Source organism: Bubalus kerabau, chromosome 15 (assembly GCF_029407905.1).
Source record: "Bubalus kerabau isolate K-KA32 ecotype Philippines breed swamp buffalo chromosome 15, PCC_UOA_SB_1v2, whole genome shotgun sequence".
Lineage (NCBI taxonomy): Eukaryota > Metazoa > Chordata > Mammalia > Artiodactyla > Bovidae > Bubalus > Bubalus kerabau.
Window position 1 is genome coordinate 53,741,008 of NC_073638.1, and position 22,999 is coordinate 53,764,006.

Consider the following 22,999-nt stretch of genomic DNA (forward strand, 5'->3'; position numbering starts at 1 on the left):
GGGACAGGACAAAGGACCCAGGGCAGGGTGGGTTCTGTTCTCAAGGGATCGTACAGGCCTGGACAGTCTATCTTCTCTCAAATGACATCCTGGATCAGCCCCTAGGTGGGGCTTTGTGGGGTTGAACTATTCAAGGAAATGATCCTGGAGGAACAGACCGTGGTGGTAGATAAATAGTCTTCTCTTTCTAGTTGGGCCCCTTTCAATCCATTTTTGAGTGTCCTAGAAATACCTTTCCAGGCCACAAATTGTACCACCTAGCTCCTCACCCAACCCCAAGCTCCAGTCACTATGTCATAAAAGGCCCAGGCTCCTGAGCCTGTCTTCCAAGGCCTTCATGTTACATCCTTGCAACCCCTACAGCTTCATCACCCACCGATCCCCATGCCCTCCCACCCCAACCCCTGCACTCTGCTTTCCAAACACTGAAATACTAGACGCTCATTGTTGTTCAGTCACTCAGTCATGTCCAACTCTTTGCGACCCCATGGACTGCAGCACTCCAGGCTTCCCAGTCCTTCACTATCTTCTGGAGGCTGCTGAAACTCATGTCCATTGAGTTGATGATACCATCCAACCATCTCATCCTTTGTTGACCCCTTCTCCTGCCCTCAATCTTTCTCAGCATCAGGGTCTTTTCCAGTGAGTCCTGTCTTCCCATCAGGTGACCAAATTATCGGAGCTTCAGCTTCAGCATCAGTCCTTCCAATGAATATTCAGGACTGATTTCCCATAGGATTGACTGGTTTGATCTTCTTGCTGTCCAAGAGACTCTCAAGAGTCTTCTTTGGTACCACAATTTGAAAGCATCAATTCTTCGGCACTCAGCCCTCTTCATGGTCCAACTCTCACATCTGTACATGACTACTGGAAAAACCATAGCTTTGACTAGATGGACCTTTGTTGGCAAAGTGATGTCTCTGCTTTTGAATATGCTATCTAGGTTTGTCATAGCGTTTCTTCCAAGGAGCAAGTGTCTTTTAATTTCATGGTTGCAGTCACCGTCCACAGTGATTTTGGAGCCCAGGAAAATAAAATCTCTGTTTCCATTTTTTCCCTTCTATTTGCCATAAAGTGATGAGACACTCATACTCATCCTTCAAGACCCTGCAGCCTCCTCTGGGAAGCCTTCCTGAATCTCTTGATCAAAGTCAAACTCTTCTTTCCCATTGTCAGATCATACTCTACTTTGTGTGTTTATGTTGGAACATAAACACTGTACTTTGTGTGTTTCCCAGACTGGAAACTGGGAAATGAAGGGGCTTGTCGGATATTTCTTTGTGCCTTCTACTAATGCCCAGTGCCAGGCACAAACTGAGTATCAAGAAAACATGGCAAAACTAGGAGCCTGGTTTTCTCCCTTTAGTTTTACATTTTTCCAGAAAATTAGAGCTCAAGATTCTTGGGGAAAAGTATTTCATGCTAAATGAATGGACAACATAATGACAATAGCAAAATAAAATCACAGATGCAGCCTCTCACCTGTGCTCCGAGTGGGCACAGGGCTACCTCTCACGAGAGGCTGTATAGGTCCCAGGTCTAGGCCTGCAGACTACAAGTCCCAGAAGGACTCCTGTCAGCCCGTCGCTACACGCCCCGCCCCCTCCGTGGGGGTGGGGCCCCGAGGCAGCTAGGCTCTGGGCTGCAGCGGGGAGAGTGAATTGCCCCAGGCACTCTGGGGCACTCAGAGCGCAGGCGCAGCGGGTTGGGCGGCAGCAGCATCAAGTAACCGGCCGTTTTGGCAGCAGCACCGCAACAGGTGTAGACAGGTGGGTTCATTAAGGGGGGCTGAAGAGGGAGTTTACACCTGGCCTTCTTGTCTGACCTATGTCAGAGCGTGAAGATGGGAGGGAGCGGCCGGAGAAGCAGGCACAAGGCCGGGCCTTCCACCCCAGGTGTGCCAGCCAGCCCTTGTGCTACGCAACAACAGGTGTGTTAGTGGGGAGGGCACTTGGATTCCAATCCAAGCTCCATCACACAAGTACTGGACAGAGTTGCAGTGGGGCCCAAATTGTACATTGACTCACCTGTGGGTCTTTGAAGACTATCAGTGCTTACCTCCTGCCCTCAGACATTCTGATTTTATTGTTATGGGATATGGGCTGGATATTTGGGAGTTTTAAAAACTCCTACTGGGATAATGCTTAGAAGACAGGACTGCTGGGTGTGAATCCTGGCTCCACTGCTTACTAATCAAGAAGATCTGTGCAAGTGACTGGACCTCTCCAGGCCCCAGTTTCCTGAAAATAACAAGGAATATTGTGAGGTAATAGATGAAACCACTTTAGAAGTATACCTGGCATATAGTGCTCGATAAATCATAGTTGCTGTTGAACTATTATTCTGTGCACTTTGTAAATCGGTTCTTTGTGTGTGTGTGCTCAGGCGTGTCTGACTCTTTGCGACCCCCAGGGACTGTAGCCCACCAAGTTTCTCTGTCCATGGAATTTTCCAGGCAAGAATACTGGAGTGGGTTGCCATTTCCTACTCCAGGGGATCTTCCTGACCCAGGAATCAAACCTGCATCTCCTCGTCTCCTGCATTGGCAGATGGATTCTTTACCACCGAGCCACCTGGGAAACCCTGGTGGGGTTCAAATGTGAGGAGGGCTTTCTTATCATGAAAGTCCCTTGTTCACTGCCATGATTCTACTATTATCTGCAGCCAGCATTTCAATATTCCAGGGTTTCTAACATTTTCAGAGTTCCTCACTCCAGTCTCTACCTGCCTGATGGATACCCTTTTACAGATCTAGATGTGGAGGCTGGGAAAAGGGACTTGGTCAAGGTTATGGGGATGAGATTGGAATCCAAGCTTCTGACCCCCACCCCCACCCCATTGCAAAGTGCGGCTGCCCTGCTGACCCCACAAGCACAGTGCTCTCATTATGTGCCTGGAGCCAAGAATGGAGAGGAGACAGACAGGCTTGCCCTTGTTTGTTTATCCACACTCCCTTAAGCCTTTCCTCAGTGGCTCCCCCAGGGAGGACCGGGGCGGGGGCTTTCTCAGGGGAGCCTTTGTGGAGCAGCTGATGAAGTCTGTGATCCCCCTGACAGGTTCCGCCTGACTCCACCCTGGAAAGTCCTTTTGAGGAAATGGCCCTGGTGAGGGGCGGCTGGCTGTGGAGACAGAGTGAGTGACCCTGGGCCAAGCCCTGTCCATCCTGTACCTTATCTGGGGCCAGGGGTGAGGGAAGTGGCCTGTTGGAGCTGCACAGTGAACCCTTCTCTCAAGAAACCATGCCCTTTTTATCCTTCCCTCCTTTGTCCATACTCTTCTCTCTGCTGGGAATGTCCTTCACATTCCTGGCTGCTTAGTAAACTACTTGTTTTTCAAGACCCAGCTCAGGTGTCCCTTTCTGAAAAGAGCTTTCTCTGCCTTTTCTCTGCTCCCCACCCCAGCCCCTGCTGTAGCACCAAGCTGGGTTAGCAGCTCTCTTTTCTGTTCCCAGTGCCTCACACATACCCCTCTTGTAGCACTGATCAATACTTCACCGTCCTTACCTGTGGGCCTCGCCAGTCCCCTACCTATACTGTCTCCAGACTGTGAGCGCCCCAGGTGCAGGGACTGGGTTTAACCCTCTGTGGCCCAGGGCTAGCCACAGAACAAGGCACAGAACAAAATGAAAAATGCCTCTGTTCTTCAGAATTTGTAAAGTTCTAAGAAGCTCTCTTAGTCTTTACCCTTTCCTGTTAAGATTTCCAGTCTCGAAATGTCTACAGCTAGGGATCGGGCTTCCAGATCCACCTCTGAGCAGAGTCATGGTCTGAATAAGAGCTGTCCTGGGCTAGGAGCTCCCCGATACCCCATGACCCATCCTCAGTTCATTCAGTCCAGCAAACACTGAGTCCAGATCCTGCTGGGTTCTAGGACCCGTGAGGTGAGCTATGGACAATCCCTCTGCTCTCCATTTGGCAGAAGAAACAGACACTACACAAATGACTGTCCCCCGGGGCCTTTGTTTTTAAAGTACACAATAACTGTACAACCCTCAGCAGAATGGATGCAATGGAAACTGAAGGTTTCCTTAAGGCAAGCCTGTGACGACTAGTTTTCTATTAATTCTTGCATAAATCCTATTCTGCATTCATACAAAAACAACTTAATGCTTTTTCTCTGACAAACTGTACATATAGAAACAAATGTTCAATTGGACATGAACTTAAACATGTTCAGTTGGACATGTGGAGGTGTTCCTATCACATGTCTTGAGATACTTAAAAGATTTCCAGCCTCCCCCAAGGAAGGAATCAGATCATTCATTTACCATTCAGCACATGTATGGAGCCTTGACTATGTTGTTAGGCCCAATGGGAGGCAATGACAGAGAGAGGCCCTGCCGTCATTTCAGGGAGCAGACAGACAAGGAAGGGGTGATTACAACACTGGGGGCTGGGGATAAGGGGATGCTGGGAGCCCATCCACGGCTCCTACCCCCACTCAGGCTCTGTGATCAGCCCGTATTGTGGGTCTGGAATATCACACAGGCTCCATCCTCCGCCGCTGGAAGCGGAACTGGTTTGCCTTGTGGCTGGATGGGACCCTGGGCTACTACCACGATGAGACTGCCCAGGATGAGGAGGATCGCGTGCTCATCCATTTCAACGTCCGCGACATAAAGATCGGCCAAGAGTGTCATGGTGAGCCTCTTTCTCTCTGTGACTACAGGCTCGGCCCTCCCACTGTGTCTGAGAACACCTGCCATTCTCAGGTGGAAGGCTCTTTGCAGCTTTCAGAGGCCTTCCACAGACAGCTTCTGGGCCTCTATCAAATCCAATTCATGTGGTGTGAGTTAAGAAATGAGTTCCTTCCTGAGTTCCTGCTGCTGCTGCTGCTGCTAAGTCACTTCAGTGGTGTCCGACTCTGTGTGACCCCATAGACGGCAGCCCACCAGGCTCCCCCATCCCTGGGACTCTCCAGGCAAGAACACTGAAGTGGGTTGCCATTTCCTTCTCCAATGCATGAAAGTGAAAAGTGAAAGGGAAGTCGCTCAGTCGTGTCCGACTTTTCGTGACCCCATGGACTGCAGCCTACCAGGCTCCTCCGTCCATGGGATTTTCCAGGCAAGAGTACTGGAGTGGGGTGCCTGTGCTGAACCTGGGCCCTATGCTAGGTTCACAGAGGTGAGTCAGACCCAGTTCCTGCCCTTTCCAGTGCTAGGAATGGGAAAAAATGAAATGAAATAAGAAGGCTCAGAGAAGTTAAGTGACTGGCTCAGAGTTACCCAGCAAATATCCCTGACCAAGGCTCAGGTCATAATTATAACAGGGAAAATGGGAGAGAGATGTACCTAGCTAGGGAAGCAGGCAATGTGGAAAGGTGGAAGGGTCTAAAGAGTTGAGTAAAATCCCAAGGAAAGTATGTGAGATCAGAGGAGGTCAGCAGTGGCCAGTTAACAGGACCCAGAGAAGTCAGTTCCTGTTCTTGTTCCCGGTTTGTTGGGGAGACTCGGGGCCTGTGCCCTGTGGAAACCCCATACGTGTGTGTCCGCCTTTAGATGTGCAGCCCCCAGAAGGCCGGAGCCGAGATGGCCTGCTGACTGTGAACCTTCAGGAGGGCTCCCGCCTGCACCTGTGTGCTGAGACCAGAGATGACGCCATGTGAGTCACTCCCAGGAGAGGATGGGGTGGTATCTCGGGAACATGACCAATGACTTCCTCCTCATTGAGCCGCTAGCACCCTAAAGGTAGGAAAGCGGGACAAAGACCAGTGAGCATGGTGGTTCAGTGGAGGCTGGGCAGAGTGGGTTTGAATGACTCACGGTGATTGGTGTGGTATCCAGTAAACTCCTGACATGGTCCCTGATGAATTCAAGGCTGTTGTGGGGAGCAGTGTGTGCACAGCTGCCTCAGGTGTGGCCCCTGGTCATTCCTCAGGGTCAGGTATCTAACAGCCTCTGAGGTAAGCCCTCACTTGGGGTGATACACAGGAACACACGGCCCTGTGGCATCTTCAGAGAGCTCTCCTCTCACTCGCTTCTTAGAAGATGGCCTGGGGTGGGGGTACTCTGATCTGAGGGATGGACCCTAGCATGCCTAACAGGTAGCCCGTGGGGCGCTCTGTGTTGGATGCAGGTCCATACTGCGAGAGCCTGGGTGTGTCTTCCTCAGGCGCCTTTTGCTCACTCACATTCTTCCCCCTCCTACTCTCTGGCAGAGGGTCAGTTGGCCTTCATGCTGTAGGAGAGTGAAAGAGATGGGATGTGTGGGAGCAGGGGAAGCCGAGCTCGGGGTAGACAAAGCACAGAGCCTCCTTGTCCACCCCAGCCAGGTGCCATGGCAACCAACAAAGGCTCAATTGTCCAGTGTCCACTAGGCATTCCCGGGGCTCTGGGGTCAGAGTGTAGGGGAACCAAGTTTGTAGGTTTGGGATGTGGAGGTAGGCTGCAGCCAGAGGACCAGCCTAGGCATGTCAGAATCTGAACCACTAAAAGACCACCCAAGCCCAGCTGTCTTTTGTCTAGATGGGAAAACTGGAATCTCCCCAGCGGTGAAGAGACTATGGAATAAGAAAGAGTTATAGAACTGCAGCAGCTCAGCTGGGGGCTTGTCTCTGTGACTGGGGCAGCTGAGGGGGTGCCCTTTGTCTTCCCAAGGGAGTGAAGAGGACCTCCTCCTTCACAAGGGATTGGGGCTAGAGGCGGGGTAGGGGAGGAAAGTCTAAAATGTGGGGCCCAGTCTCCCTTCTCCTGCACTCCCCCTCATGGTCTCGTGGGTTTGCATTGCAGAGCGTGGAAGACGGCACTGCTGGAGGCCAACTCCACGCCGGTGAGCCCCCTTCCTTCCCTGTCTCCTCCCCACCGCTACTTGCCATGGAATCATGGGTGACTCAGACTTAGTCTCCACCTGCCAGCAATTCTCAGTTTCCATATATGTGAGTGAATAGTCTTGTGCAGACTCAGAGGACCTGAGTCCCAAGTGGAAAAGGACAGAAGACGGCCAATGGGTGAATAAAAGGTATTCACCAAAATATTTGGAGGAGGGAGAGAGAGGCCTCCAAGAAGGCTTGTTGAAGGGGGTGGCATGTGAGCAGGAGAAAAGGAACTATCTTTTATTCAGCAACTATTATGTGTCAGATGTGTATAGTTGTAATACCAGTTACTCTCACAGCCTTCCTGTGCGGTTGGGATTATTGTTCCCTCTCTGCAGATGATAAGATTGAGCTTTATTTATTCACATAACAAATATTTACTGAGTTCCTACTAATGTGCCAGGCACTGTGCCAAGGACCATAATCAGAAGGTAGCAGAGGAGATGTGGGCCCTGCCCTCCTGGACTCAGCCTAGTGGGGAGCTAGATGTGAAGTCACAAGTTAGAGTTAGTGGTTCCACCGCAGTGATGGGAGCTGCTCAGACAGAGACGGCAGAGTGCATTCAGTGTGCATCCACCGTGATGGCCTGATCCAGGTGGGAGTCCAGACAAGGCTTAAGATGAGACCTGAAGGATAACAGAGATCAACTGGGTGAAAGGGGTGGGGTGAAGGGAACAGCCTTCCAGGCAGAGGGAGCTGCAGGTGCAAGGGCCCTGGGAAAGGTTATGATGTTGGCAAGTTGACAAACAGAAGGAAGGCTGGGGTGACAGCAGCTCAGGGTGCTAGAGAGCAGCTGGAGAAGGAGGGTTAGCAGGCCAGGCACGAAAAGCTGCGTTAAGGAGAGTAGTTTCTGCTGAGAACACTGGAAGTCATTGAAAGTTTTAAAAAGACCAGACTTGTAGTTTTAAAAAGATAGTCTGGCTGCTAGGTAGGGAATGGACTGAAGAAGGTCAAAGTGGATGCCCAGAGATCTGTTAGAAGGCTGGGACAGGTGCAAGGCATCTGGCTGGGGGTCTGGACTACGGCCTTGCTGGCAGAGACAAGCTGATGAGGGCAAGACACATTTAGGAGGTGGAGTCAACAGAGCTCAGTGACTGACGGAGGTGAGGTTTTGAGGAGCTGCCCAAAGCCCCCAGCTCTAAGGTGGCCCAGCCTGGCCTCAGCCCCCATCTGCCTGACCCCAGACTCTGTGCCTGCTCCTTCTACCTGTGGCAGTAGAGCCCCTTCTCATCTGAAGAAAAAGTCTGCTGGGAAGTGGCAGGGAAGACTGGAACGCATTTAGAAGCTCCCTCAGCGTCCGCCTGCTGAGGGCTGGGCATTGTGCTTGAGGACCTAGCATCCACTCTATCAGTTAATCTTCAATAAGAAAGAGGAGGGGCTGGTATTCTTAGTCCCACTTTACAGATAGGGGAGCTGAGGTTCAGAGGGAATTGGCTTGTCCAAAGTCTTATGGTCGTAAATCAGTGAAAGAACCTGTATTGGAACCTAGGTCAGTGAGATTTTGAGGGAAGGGAATTAGCCACTGAAGGAGCTACATGAGCAAAGGTGGGTAAGTGGTATGTGCCAATGTGTATGTGCACACACGTATGTCTAAAGGCCAGGAGTCTGGCCTGGCTGGAGGATAAAGCGTGGAGGGAAAGAAATAGGAGACGTGACCTCTGAGGAGCCACATCACAAACGCCTTGAAGTCCAGGAAGTAAGTGAACTTTATCCCGAGGGCTGTGGGGAACTATAAAGGGCATTAAGCAGGGGGGCTGTGGTCAGGCTTTGGGGAGCAGACTCAGGCTCTGGGTAGAGGCTGAATAAGAGGAGGCTGGGGTGGTGGTCAGCTGGGTAGAGTTACCTGGCTCTGAGCTCCAAATCTGGCTGAGGCAGGGCAGACCCGTCGTCCCACCCAAGAGGGTCAGAAAGAAGGAGTTGAGGGCTGGCCGTCTGCACTCTGTGACTCTATGAAGCTGCCTGTCCCTTCTCTGCGCCCACCTTCCTGCTGCTCTGCTTCCTCCATCTCTCTGCTCCGACCTCCACTCCACCTCCCACCGCTCTACACGCACGTACACGCACACCTCCCTCTGGTCCCTAGGCTTGCTCGAACTGGGTGTATTTGTGCCTCTGTGTCTTTGTACCAGCGTCTGCCCACCTCTGAGTGTTCACGCCTGTGTCTGTCTGTCCTGTACCTACATAGGAGTGACCTCTGCTTCGTCCCTCTACATCCTGCAGGTTTATACCCTACACAGGGTGGAGGTTCCTGGAGGAGCCCCTGACTCTGGCTGTTCCAGGGAACACAGGGGTGGGGGGCACAGTCATGGGTGATGGGTGCAGGTGGATGGGTCAGTGATCGGAGCTATCTGTACTCCCTGGAGACTGGGAGCCTCAGCGGCCTGGAACAGGTGAAGGTGGGCCAGTTCTGGAAAGACACTACTGATCCTTCTCTGTGTAACTTTGGCAATTTCACCACCTCTTCTGAGCCCCCCACCATCACCATGGGCTGAAGAAGAAGAGGATAGCCGTTCCCTTGCCCAGCTGGCAGAGGGCTTTGCTAGGGCCTATGAGGAGCTTTGAGTCTCTCCAGATGTAGAGGGCCTCTGACACCCCCCCTTCCTCCCCTTCTTGGGTTTCTGTGGCTTGAGCAGGCCCCAGCTGGAGCCACCGTCCCTCCCAGGAGCCGCCGGGTTTGCCCCAAGGTCAGGTGTGTGACCCGCTCATGGAGCCCCTGTAAGGTTGAGAGGCGGATCTGGGTAAGTGCTGGTTCAGCCCTCCCTACCACCATTCTGGCCACCAGGATGTGCCTCCCGAAGTGGCCCAGCCACATCCCCTCCCTGCTCACAAACATTCCATGGCTCCCAACCATTCGTAGGACAACCAACCCTGCTTTCAAGGCCCCTGGGATCTAGCTTGGGCCAGACTCGCTCACCTCGTCCCACTCGTCCCCTGTGCTCCAACTGCTCTGCTCTATCCTCTGCTCCCAGCTGTGCCAGACCTTTTTCCTCTCTCCAGCCTTGGTATATGATGCCCTCTCTGCTGCAAAGACCTTTACTTTCCTTACTCACCTGACAAAATCCTCCAAGACACCCCGCAAAGACCGCCAGCTCCTCAGGGAGGACTTCCCAAACCTCCAGGCATTGTCACCTGCTCCCACCGCACTTGTGCTTGGTACTGTCTTCATTCCGCCTGATTTCTAGTTCCTTCACTTCTGTCTCTAGTCTCCCACGAGACCTGGAACTCCCTTCAAGGCAAGAATCGGGTTAGGTCAGCTCTGCCCCTTGGGAGCCTGGCACAGTGCTGGGTATACAGCAGGTGTGCAATGAGTGCTCAGTGATGGGGGCAGTCTATTTTGACTCTCCTACTCCTGGTGCATGAAGGTGGGGCACAAGAAGGCCTCAGGCAGTGTTCGCTTAATGGGCAAATGAATGAATGAAGAAAGGGAGAAAGGAAGGAGGAAAAAAAAACCTGTTATGGCCTCACTACTGCATATTATAATTTAGTCCGTGTCTGTTTCCCTGCCACACACCCCAGCCAGTGTTTCCAGAAAGCAGGATTTGGGGACGAATCCTCTCTCTGTCCCCAGTGCTCAGCCTGGCATGAGGTGGGTGCAGCGAGGGGGCTTGGGTTAGAGTACCTGTGGCCAACCGTGAACTTTTCTGACACAGTGACGCTCAATGTAGCTGTGCGTTAGAATCGCTTAAGGACTTAATGCAAATGTTCAGATCCTACCTCTGGATGCTCTGATTTGTGTAGTTCTGGGGTGGCGCCTTGGAAATCTGTGGTTTCAGAAATTTCTCCAGACAATTCTGATGTGCAAAACCACTGAGCCCCGCAGTGCTAGCATCACCTGGCTGCACAGACGTGGCTCTGCTGGATTCCCACTGTGCCTTGGGAGTGGGCAGTGTAGGAAAGACTGCCCTCATTCATAGACGAGAAGACTGAGGCTCTGAGAGGTTGTCTAACATGACTGGGAGCACTTAATTCATCAGTGATTCCCAGCCCAGAATTCTAAGGCATCTATGGGTACGACATCCTCATACCCAAACTAGGATACAAATTGTTTACAGTGGAGATGCCTAAAAATAGAATTTTAAAAGCTATAAACCTACGTATACACAACAGCTTTTCCTTTTTTCCCCTTTTGTGTGTCCTTTTTCCTAGTCTTCTTGAGCTATAATTGACATATAACATTGTCTTAGTTTCGGGTGTACACCATGATTTGATATATTTGTATACTGTAAAATGATTATTAATGTACAACAGCTTTTCTGAGGGGAGGGGTCTGTTTGTCTGTGACCTGACTGACCCTGTCCCCACCTACAAAAGGGGCTGGACCTGCGGAGAGGGAGAGGATCTGGGGTCAAACCCTTAGGGTCTGTCTGGGAGGTCTCTGGGGAGTCCCCTGCCCTGTTGCCAGGTGACTCACATGAGTTTACCTCTGGGCCTCTTAGGCGTGGAGGATGGAAACAAATGCCCCACAGAGACATGAAGTGGTGTTTTCCACTTTCTTCAGTGCCTGGGAGGCTCACTGGCTCACAGTGCAACTTCAGGGCAGGTGTAGGCTCTGGACCTCAACTTCCCGACCAGTAAAATTGGGGATCTGAGAGCTTAGATCGCTTTAGTCCCTTCTAGGCTTAGAGCTCAGATCCTGGTCACCCCCAGCAGAAACCCCTATTGGGTCACCCTTGGGGAAGGAGCACAGCAGGGAAGTCATTTGAGACTGAGCCTTGTTTGTCTGAGCCTTCTGCATTGCTCTGGGTCTGGTCATTGTCCCTAACTTGAAATTGGACTTAAGAATTGGGTAACTATAGTTCCAATCTGACTCTGTATTTGACTCGAGATAAATTCAATATATTAGACACCTGCCATATTCTAGTCAGGCCTATTTTTAGACCCAGGTGGTGGTGAGAGTGTTTTCCTCAAGTATGATGGGAGAAACACCTCACAGGGATACCAACAATAAAACCACAGAGTGGTTGGTGCTGTGATGAGGGAAGTCTAAGGGCTGTGGGTGCCCCAGATGGGGCCCTAACAAAACCTGAGGTTCAGAGAGAGTGATATGTTGAGTTGAGTATGAAAGACAAGTTAGGTAGTTGAATAGAAAAAGATGAGAAAGTCATCCTTATCAAAGAGAAATGGCATAGATATTTGAAATCACAAGGTGTACTTGGAGGACTCCTCCTTACAACCAAACTTCTTGAAAGAGATGTCATGATATGTTGACTCCATTCCTCACCTCTCAACCATTCTTCAATCCTCCATAGTCTGGCTTCTTCCTCCAACAACTCCTCTGAAAAGTGTTTTCAAGGTCACCCACAATTTCCAAGATGCCAAAACCAATGACTTATTCTCTTGGTACTGGACAAGAGAATGGACAGAAGAGCATATTTAGAAGATAAAATCTTGAGATCTGGTGATAATGTGATGTGGGAGATGTGTGTGAAGGCAAAAGTGCCAACCTGCTGTCTTGGTTTAAGTGTACAGTGGTGGCGTTTACAGAAAAGCATTTACACAAGAGCAGGTTTGGGGGGGATAGAAGGATGATGGAATCACTTTGAGATGCATTAAAGTTTGGAGACCTGAGCTTCCAAGGGACCACCTGGACCATTTAGGCGTAAAGCTCAGAAATACAAGATGCAAAGGGGCTAAGAAGAGGGAGCCAGAAGAGAAGGGGATGCTGCCCCCTCTTCAGGTCTGTTCCCTTTGGGTAAAATGAGGGTCTTTAGGAACTTAGGAACTTTAGGTCTTTTAGGAAATTAGGAACTTCTGTTTAATTTAGCTTATATTTATTACTCCATGCTATTCACTAGGCCCTGATGGCAATACAAATGAATTAAAGTCCTTGCCTATAGCTCACGTCAGGGGTGCAGGCAGGAGACATCAGGAGGAAGGCCAGGAACACGAGGCACAAGCATAGGTCACAGAGAACTCAGGAAGAAAGGATTTTTTCTGAGACCAGAAGGTCTTCCTGGAGTGGGTGACCTTTGAGTCAGGCTTTGAGGAATTGATAAAAATCTAATGAGGGAGGGAAGGTGGACTTCTATTTTTCCCTCCCAGAGAGAATGCTGACTGTTCTCTGAGCCTACATCCCTGGCTGTGTGGTAGAGTGGAGAACAATGCCTGCTGTAAGGAGGAGAGGAAATAACATATTATTTCCTCCCTCAGGGCCTGGAACGTGATGGATGCTTAATTATACTTTAGTTACTTCTCATCTCTATCCTTCCTTTCCTTTCCTTCCTCCACAACCCTCTTTTATTTCCTCGGCCTTGTCCAGGCCCCCTCTCCATGACTAGGAGAGTAGAGAAATCCATTGGCTTTCTCCAAGTGTGACCACTGGAAAGCTGCTATTTGCTAGCAAATAATAGCAAATCTATCAAAGGAAGTAGGGAGCCATGGAGAATTTTTGATCAGGGGAGTGCTAGGTAGGAAAACGGGGGCAGGAAAATGGCATCACTGGGAGCTGAAGTTTTAGATAACAGTCTTGTGGGGAGGTGGGGCTTTTCTTCAGGAGATTGCTGGTATCTGGAGATCCATTTCTAAATTTGGCGAGGTGGCGCTGTGGGCCTAGAAGGGTGTGAACCAGGTGTGAGGGGTAGGGGACCAAAGCCTGGCCCAGATCTCTGGCAGCTGACCAGGCAGGGCTTCCCAGGTGCGTGTCTACAGCCCGTACCAGGACTACTATGAGGTGGTGCCCCCCAACGCGCACGAGACCACGTATGTCCGCAGCTACTATGGACCGCCCTACGTGGGTAAGTCTCTGGCCCGCCCTTGCCCCTGCTTATATCCCCACCCACGGTCTGTCAGTCGGAACCAGGCCTCACCCTTCCCAACGGGAGCCTCTGCAAGGCCCTCCCCATCCCATAAATCAGCCCTGGGATCAGAGCCCCTCCCCACTCTGGAGCGGACCTCTTCCCTAGGCCGGCCCCTATTCGCTGGCTGCTCAGCAATACCCGTTCCTGAGTTGGTGGCGACCCCTGGTGGCTGATGCTGGAGACGCGGCCTCCCCTTACTCCAGGGTCTAGCGGTTGGGAAGGCCCATCCTCCGGGTGTGGTCCAGAGATTCTTAAGAGACCCCGCGGTTTCTTCGCCGGTCCACCCTAACCCCATGGTCCCAGAACGCCCGTAGCAGATCCAGGGACTAGAAGCCGTGGGAACAGAGCGCGCATCCTTCCTGTTTGAAGGCCTCAGTTTCTCCGACTGGAGAGTGGGCTGGGGACCTAGTGGAAGGAGGCGGATGATCTCTCTGCTCTCTCAAGTCCGCAGCCCTCACAGGTTTTCTCTCCGCAGGGCCTGGAGTGACACACGTAGTGGTGCGGGAGGATCCCTGCTACAGCGCGGGCGCCCCCCTGGCCATGGGCATGCTTGCGGGAGCCGCCACAGGTGCCGCACTTGGCTCGCTCATGTGGTCGCCCTGCTGGTTCTGAGCCCTGGACCCTGCGCATAGACCAAAAAGACCCCCTGTCTCTTTGGTCCCACCTTTCACTAGCCAAGCCCTCTCCCACTTTGGAAGCTATTATCCCAGGCACAAACATAGCTCAAAATCCTTCTATCTACTGCTAGACATTCCAGAAATCCATTATAGACATTTGAATATGTTTCTCCCAAATACACCAGGACACAGAAAACGCAACTCATGGGGCTTCAAGTTCCTCAGTCACTGGAGACACAAGAATCAGGTTCTTTCCTCTGGCAGCTCCAGGCTTGGTGGGGGCAAACAGGAGTAAAGAAACACTTGAGAAAGTGGAATTATCAGTCTTTTGACAGTATGAGGGCAAAGAGTGAGGAAGGTAGGCTAGGACTGCAGTTGTTGGCACGAGTCCAGAGCTGTAAACATAATGGCATGTCCAAAGAATTGGAAGGGAGTCATTTGGGCTAGGGTGTGGGCAGGGGCCAGATCATGATGGTCCTCCAGGCTAAGAAGGTGCTGAGTAAGGGGGAGATGTGAGCCTTTTGGAGGGAAGTTTCATGATTGCACTTATAATGAACATATTGCCTGTTTTAATACCCCAGCACTCCCTGAATTTAGCCCCATTCTTCCCACTACTAGATTTCTGGGTCCCTTGTTCCTTCAATGCTCAGAAAGCCCCTTCCATGTCAGGGTACTTGGGGCAGCAATTGAGCTGAACCTGAGGTCCCCTTGCTAGGGGCCAGGTGAGCTCTATTTGTGACTTGCCCCTAGGTTGGTGCCTCCATCAATAAATGATTTTCTACTCCCCAGGAGGTTGGCCCTCTATCCATAGCTGTGGCTATCACCATCTCAGGCTCTGTCCCTTGCTTCACTCTGGGAGAGATGGCAGTGTTCACTTCTGGGACCTGATCCATCTTTGTCTCAGTCCAGGAGGCCCCACATGTGCCTCCCGGAAGGTGGCCCAGCAGTCTCATTTGGTCCCCTTCTAGTCTCCTCTCCCATCCTGTCCCAGTCACTAGCAGAAATGCTAACATTCCTGCCCAGTAGCCAGAGTAGCGTGCTAAAATTCCCTTTTAGATAGGGGCTCCGGTTGCCCTGCTGTAGAAACTAATAAAGGTGTGGTTGGCTCTAGCCCTGACTCTGGCTTTGTTTGTTCCCCCAAGGTGCCCTGTCTCCCTGGGACATTTCCATGACTCAGCACTGACTAGTGCCTTCTCTGGTATAGTGAGAAGAGTGTGGATTCTGAGGTCAGGTAGAACTGGTGGCAGCATGTTAGCTGCCATGAGGAATTTTGGGGGCAAGTCACTTGACTGTTCTGGACCTTGCTTTCCTACTATAAGCTGGCAGGTTGAAGTTGGCCATCCTTGAGGGCTTGACAGGAGAGGTTGCCTGAGAATCTCTGTCATCTGAGCTGATGCATGATCCAGGCCATGCCCTGCCTATCTGAGCATCCTGTGGTATTGGGTAGGGTCTTTTCCAGTAGGTTCCCATCCTTCTAGAACTGAGACAATGAGTTGTACTCATAGAGACAAGGTGCCTACGGAAGGAAACAACCATCTTAAATCAGGTCTTTTGAGGCTGTTACGTAACAGAAATCCCCTTTCTCAAACTGATTTAAGCCAGAGAAGGGAAAATATAGGGGGCTTCCGTGGTGGCTCAGATGGTAAAGAATCTGCCTGCAATTCAGGAGATCTGGATTCAAAAGATCCCCTGGAGAAGGAAATAGCAACCCACTCCTGTATTCCTGCCTGGAGAATTTCATGGACAGAGGAGCCTGGCAGGTTACAGTCCATGGGGTCGCCAAGAGTTGGACATGACTGAGTGAGTAACATACACACACACAAGGGAAAATACTGGGCCTCAAATCTGAGGACCCAGAAACTGTGTGGTCCAGGGACATGAATATTATCACTTAAACTTTGCTTCGTTTCCATCTTTACAGCAACTGAATCTACTGTGATCTGGAAAAGATGGTCTAAAACAACAGAGCTTAGAGAACAGGTCTGGGGTAGTCTCCCACAGGAAATTTAGGGCACTGTTTCCAGAAGTAGATGAATAAGCGAGAGCTGGGAGGCAAAAATATCAGTTGTCCAACTCAGTTATGTTTCCAGACATGAACTTAAGAGGGATACATAAACAAATAGCAATCATTCCATGAAGTAAGATAGGAACATGGAACAGTGGAAGCTCTGAGGAAGAGGTGTCCAGCTGGGCTGAGGAGACTGGGGAAAGCTTTGGGATAGGAAGTGAAAATTTAAGGTGAGCCTTGAAAGGTGAGTGGCAGTTTGCAAACAGAGAAAGGAAAAACAACATATAGAAGAAACGGCATGCAAAGGCCTAAAAACATTTTTGATTTGAGAGTACTGAGAAATTCAGGCAATGGTCGGATGTCACAGCAAGTTGTGATGAGAAGGGGTAGTAGGTAGGCCAGGTTACTGAGGACTGCCCCCAGACAGGGTGAGAAGATGCAGATGGATGTTCCAGGTGCAGTGGATTCTTCACCATCTGAGCCACTAGGGCTTCCCTTACTTCAAAATCTCCCCATTAATGATTGCAGCATGACTTAATATTCCAGTTGTTCACTAGACAATTATTAAATTATTCACACACATATTAAGACAAACATTCATCCTCACAGCCAACCCAGTTTGATCTGAAGGTGGCTGGCCTAAGGATCACATCTGGCCCACATATTGTTTTATCTGGTCACCACAGTGGTTTTTTAAAGTTTCAAATTAAAGTGTGATATCACTACATACCCAACTAAATGACTAAAGGTGAAAAAGACAACATTAAATACTAACTTGGAACACCCCTGGGAATCTTATATAAGTGTAAACTGGTACAGCTGCTTTGGAAACTGATCAGGTAAGCCAAACATATGCAAATCCCTAAACCCATCAATTCTACTCCTAGGTACTCTCAAACAAATGTATTTATGTATTCACCTAAAAATAGTAGGTACAAACGTGTCATAGAAACACTGGAAGAAAACTCAAATTCTAGAATAGGTGGATTCATTGGTATATTCCACTCACAGAATGGAATACTAGTCAATAAGAATTAATTATCCAAAAGTATACACAAAATCATGAGTGAATCAAAAAAATCAGAGAGGAAAAGGGGGAATGGGGGTAGGAGTGGGAAAACAGTTACACTGTGACAAGTTTCCTCTTCCTTATTGAAGTAGTGTAATATCAACTTTAGTATATGTTGATAAATCAAAGATGCACACTAGAATCCCTAGAGCAACCAGTGAAAATATAATATGAAGAGGTTAAGCTAAAAAAGCCAATAGAGGAGTGTAAAGAGTAGATGCAGCAAAGAAAGTGAAGTGAAATTGCTCAGTTGTGTCTGACTCTGCGACCCCATGGACTGTAGCCTATCAGGCTCCTCCGTCCATGGGATTTTCCAGGCAAGAGTGCTGGAGTGGATTGCCATTTCCTTCTCCAGGGGGTCTTCCTGACTCAGGAATTGAACCCGGGTCTCCTGCATTGTGGGCAGATGGTTTACCGTCTAAGCCACCAGGGAAGCCAAGTGAAGTTGCTCAGTCATGTCCGACTCTTTGCGACCCCATGGACAGTAGCCTATCAGGCAAAGAAAACAAACACCAACACAGCAGACTCATATTCAAACATACTATAATTACATTAATTTTAAGTGGACAAAAAGCATAAATTAAGAGGAAGAGATTATCAGAATAAACAAGCAAGACACAACTATGTAACTTTGTACAAAAGGTACACTTTAAAATACACAAATAGGCTGAAGGTGAAAGGGCAGAAAAAGATACGCCAGGGAATTCCCTCGTGGTCCAGTGGTAAGGACTCAGCGCTTTCACTGCTGGGGCCTGAGTTCAGTCCCTGGTCAGGGAACTGAGATCCCTGAGCTGCGCAGCAAGGCTGCAAAAAAAGATATACCATGCAAAGAGTAGGTAGCAGAAAGTTGGAGTAGCTATTGCAATATTAGACAAAACAGACCATAAGACTAAAATTATCAGAAATAAAGAGGGGCATTTCATAAAGAGTCAATATATCAGGAGGATGATAGCAGTTCTATGAGACAGATTTACACCTATAAATGCATACATTAAAAAAGAAGGAAGACCTCAGTAACCTAACTAGACACCTTAAGGAATCAGAAAAAGAGCAAACTAAACCCAAAACTGGGAGAAGGAAGAAAATAATAAAAATTAAAGCAGAGATAAAAGAAATAGAGAAATTCAGTGAAACCAAAAGTTAGTTCTTTGAAAAGATCAACAAAATTGATAAGCTTTAGCTAAGGGGGAAAAAAGAGAGAAGACTAAAATTACTAAAATCAGAAAATAAGAGTGGAGACATCACTACTGGTTATATAGAAACAGAAGGGACTATAAGAGAATAATATGAACAATATGTATGCCAACCAATTGGATGACAAAGAGGAAATGGAAAAATTCCACACAACCTACCCAAATTGAGTCATAAAGAAATAAGAAATCTGAATAGATCTATAGTAAGGAGATTGAATCAGTAATCAAAAACCTCCCAATAAAGAAAAGTCCAGGACTAGATGACTTCGGTGATGAATGCTACCAAATATTTAAAGAAGAATTAACACTAGCACTTCTTAAACTCTTCCCTGTAAAATGAAGAAGAAACACTTCCTAACATTCCATGAGGGCGGTATTACATGATATCAAAGCCTGAAAAAGACAGTACAAGAAACCTTCAGACCAATATTCCTTATGAATGTTCATGTAAAAATCCTCAGAAAATTACTAGCAAACTGAATTCAGCAGTGTATTAAAAGGACTGTATACAATGATCAAGTGGGATTTATTCCTATAGTGCCAGGAACTTTCAACATATGAAAGTTCATCCATTTAATACACTACATTAATAAAATAAGGGCTTCCCCAGTGGCTCAGTGGGTAAAGAATCTGCCTGCAATGCAGGAAACACAGGAGATGCAGGTTCGATCCCTGGCTTGGGAAGATCCTGTGGAGAAGGAAATGGCAACCCACTCCACTATTCTTGCCTGAAAAATCCCATGGACAGAGGAGCGAGCAGGGCTACAGTCGATGGGGTCACAAAGAGACATGACTGAGCAACTAAGCAGCAACAGCATTATTAATAAAATAAAGGGGGAAAAAACCCATGATCATCTCAACTGATGCTTAAAAAGCATAAAATTCAATACCTTTTCATGATAAAAACACCCAAGAAACTAGGACTAGGACTTCTTCAACATGATAAATACTATATATACTACCCACAGCAAATATTATATTTGGTGGTGAAAGACTGAAAGGCTTTCCCCTAAGATCAGAAATGAGAGCATGCCTACTTTTGTCACTTCTACTGGGAGTTTTAGCCAGAGCAATTAGGCAAGAAAAAGAAATAAAAGGCATCCAAATTGGAAAGAAAGTAAAATCATCTTGTTCACAGATGACATGTAGAAAATGCTATAATATTCCACAAAATATTGTTCAGTCAGTTCAGTTCAGTCACTCAGTCGTGTCCGACTCTTTGCAACCCCATGAATCGTAGCACGCCAGGCCTCCCTGTCTATCACCAACTCCCGGAGTTCACTCAGACTCACATCCATCAAGTCAGTGATGCCATCCAGCCATCTCATCCTCTGTCGTCCTCTTCTCCTCCTGACCCCAATCCCTCCCAGCATCAGAGTCTTTTCTAATGAGTCAATTCTTCGCATGAGGTGGCCAAAGTACTAGAGTTTCAGCTTTAGCATCATTCCTTCCAAAGAAATCCCAGGGCTGATCTCCTTCAGAATGGACTGGTTGGATCTCCTTGCAGTCCAAGGGACTCTCAAGAGTCTTCTCCAACACCACAGTTCAAAAGCATCAATTCTTCGGCGCTCAGCCTTCACAGTCCAACTCTCACATCCATACATGACCACTGGAAAAACCATAGCCTTGACTAGACAGACCTTTGTTGGCAAAGTAATGTCTCTGCTTTTGAATATGCTATCTAGGTTGGTCATAACTTTTCTTCCAAGGAGTAAGCGTCTTTTAATTTCATGGCTGCAGTCACCATCTGCAGTGATTTTAGAAAAGGCAGAGGAACCAGAGACCAAATTGCCAACATCCGCTGGATCATCGAAAAAGCAAGAGAGTTCCAGAAAAACATCTATTTCTGCTTTATTGACTATGCCAAAGCCTTTGACTGTGTGGATCACAATCAACTGTGGAAAATTCTGAAAGAGATGGGAATACCAGACCACCTCATCTGCCTCTTGAGAAATTTGTATGCAGATCAGGAAGCAACAGTTAGAACTGGACATGGAACAACAGATTGGTTCCAAATAGGAAAAGGAGTACGTCAAGGCTGTATATTGTCACTCTGCTTATTTAACTTATATGCAGAGTACATCATGAGAAACGCTGGGCTGGAGGAAGCACAAGCTGGAATCAAGATTGCAGGGAGAAATATCAATAACCTCAGATATGCAGATGACCCCACCCTTATGGCAGAAAGTGAAGAAGAACTAAAAAGCCTCTTGATGAAGGTGAAAGAGGAGAGTGAAAAAGTTGGCTTAAAGCTCAACATTCAGAAAAATATTGTTAATAAACCAATTTAGCAAAGTTTCAGGATACAAAGTCAACACAAAAATCAGTTGGATTTTATTCACTAGTACGAAACAATCTGAAAAAGACAAGTAAGGCAAAAAATTCCACTTACATTAGTATCAAAAAGAACACAACACTGGACTTCCCTGGCGGTCCAGTGGTTAAAAATCCACATGCCAATGCAGGGGACATGGGTTCGATCCCTGGTTCAGGAAGACTGCACATGCCATAGGGTAACTAAGCCTACTGAGAAGCCTGCACTCTAGAGCCTATGTGCTGCAGCTACTGATGCCCACACACCCTAAGGCCCATGCTCTGCAGTAAGAGAAGTCACCACAGTGAGACGCCTATGCATCACAGTGAAGAGTAGCTCTCACTTGCTGCAACTGGAGAAAGCCTGTGCACAGCAACACAGACGCAATAAAGCAAAACACATTTTTAATTAATTAAAAGAATAAAATATTTAGGAGTAAACCTAACCCAGGAGGTGAAAGACTTGTATGCTGAAAGGTAGAACACTGCTGAAAAGAATTAAGACATAAACAAATGCAAAGTTCTATGGTCTGAATGTTTCTGTACCCCAAAATTCATATATTAAAATCCCACCAGAAACTAATACAACATTGTAAATCAACTATATGTCAATTTTTTAAAAAAAACTATAAATTTTTTTAATTAAAAAAATCCTTACTCTAAAGGTTATGGTATTAGCAGATGGGGCTTTGGGAAGTGCTTTAATCATGAGGGCAGAACCCTTATATTAATGGCATTAGTGCCTTTATAAAAGATGCTCCAGAGAGATCTCTGGCCCCTTTTGCCCTGTGAGGATACTACAAGAAGTCAGTGACACAAAAGAGGGCCCTAATCCAACCAACTATGCTGGCACCCTGATCTTGTCAGATTTTTAGTCTCCAGAACTGTGAACAATAAATTCCTGCTGTTTATAAGCTACCCAATCTGTAGTATCTTTTTATAGTGGCCTTAATGAACTAAGAGAGTAAAAATAATACCAAAGTGTGGAAGTGCTGCTATAACAAATACCTAGAAATACAGAAAAGAGCTTTGGAAGTGGGTATAAGCAGAGGTTGGAAGAATTTGGAAGTATGTGCTAGAAAAAAAGCCTATACTGTTAAGAATGGAAAGAAAGCCTCTCTTTTTCAAGAATACTTAAGTGGTAGCGACCAGAATATTGGTAGAAATACAGATGGAAAAAACCATTGTACTGAAGTCTCAGATGGAATAAAGAATGTGTTACTGGAAACAGGAGAAAAGGCAATTCTTATTATAAAGTGGCAAATATGGGTTTGATCCCTGGTCTGGGAAGATTCCATATGCCTCGGGGCTGACCCCTCACTCTAGAGGTCAGAGCTGCAACTTCTAGAGCCCTCACTAGGAGGGCCAGAACTAGAACCCAAGAACTGGGCTGCAATTACTGAGCCTTCACCCTAGAACCTGAGAGCTGCAACTCCTGAGCCCAAGCACCACAACTACTAAGCCCTTGCACCCTAGAGCCTGTGCTCTGCAATGAGAAAATGAGAAGCCCATGCACCGCAACTAGAGAGTAGCCCCTGCTCACAGCAACTAGAGAAAGTCTGCGTGCAGCAGTAAAGATCCAGTGCAGTCAAAAATTTAAAATAAATAATAAAAGGCATGTGCAAGGACAAACTGAGAGATTGGGACTGACATATATACACTGCTATATATAAAACAGATGATTAGTAAGAACCTACCATATAGCACAGGGAACTCTACTCTGTAATTACCTCTATGGGAAGCCCTACCTCTATGGAAATAGAATCTAAAAAAAAGAGTGGATAGGGACCTCCTGGTGGTCCAGTGGCTAGCACTCCATGCTCCCAATGCAAGAGGTGGGGGTTTGAACCCTGGTCAGGGAACTAGATCCCACTTGCTGCAATAAGAGCTTGCATACTGCAACTAAAAGATCACACATGCTGCAATGAAGATTGAAGGTCCTGTGTGTTGCAAGCAAGACCCAGTGCAGCCAAAATAAACTTTAAAAATAAATATTAAAAAAAACAAAAACATTAAAAAATAAAAATGCAAAAGAGTGAATATAACTGATACACTGTGCTGTACAGCAGAAACACAACATTGTAAGTCAGTTATATGTCAATAAAAATTAATTTAAAAAGAAAAGATGTGCAGCTGAGATGGGAATTGCGTGATGTTTTACAGTGTATTTTTGCATGGAAATTTTCTTCAGGTTG

At 47.9% G+C, this 22,999-nt stretch overlaps 1 protein-coding gene across 4 annotated transcripts; it reads left to right on the forward strand.

Moving 5' to 3' along the window:
- The first annotated feature begins 1,652 nt into the window (after window positions 1-1,652).
- On the forward strand, window positions 1,653-15,331 carry PLEKHB1 (pleckstrin homology domain containing B1). 4 transcript variants are annotated; one of them, XM_055549048.1, is made up of 8 exons: window positions 1,653-1,769; window positions 3,057-3,132; window positions 4,488-4,640; window positions 5,498-5,600; window positions 6,728-6,767; window positions 9,441-9,545; window positions 13,442-13,541; window positions 14,080-15,331. In XM_055549048.1, exons 2-8 carry the CDS (start codon window positions 3,096-3,098, stop codon window positions 14,214-14,216), a joined length of 675 nt encoding a protein of 224 aa, XP_055405023.1. In that variant the 5' UTR covers window positions 1,653-1,769; window positions 3,057-3,095; the 3' UTR covers window positions 14,217-15,331. The 4 variants fall into 4 exon arrangements, with proteins under 4 accessions (XP_055405023.1, XP_055405020.1, XP_055405021.1 ...); XM_055549045.1 differs by lacking the exon at window positions 1,653-1,769 and adding an exon at window positions 1,783-1,930; XM_055549049.1 differs by lacking the exon at window positions 1,653-1,769 and adding an exon at window positions 1,939-2,266.
- Window positions 15,332-22,999: the final 7,668 nt, after the last annotated feature.

What these genes read in the sequence shown, in the direction of transcription:
- PLEKHB1 (XM_055549045.1), top strand. Translation starts at nt 1,844, where the DNA reads ATGGGAGGGAGCGGCCGGAGAAGCAGGCACAAGGCCGGGCCTTCCACC. An exon ending in GATCGGCCAAGAGTGTCATG is followed by an intron (nt 4,641 to 5,497) that starts GTGAGCCTCTTT and finishes GTCCGCCTTTAG; the next exon opens with ATGTGCAGCCCCCAGAAGGC. An exon ending in AGGTTGAGAGGCGGATCTGG is followed by an intron (nt 9,546 to 13,441) that starts GTAAGTGCTGGT and finishes AGGGCTTCCCAG; the next exon opens with GTGCGTGTCTACAGCCCGTA.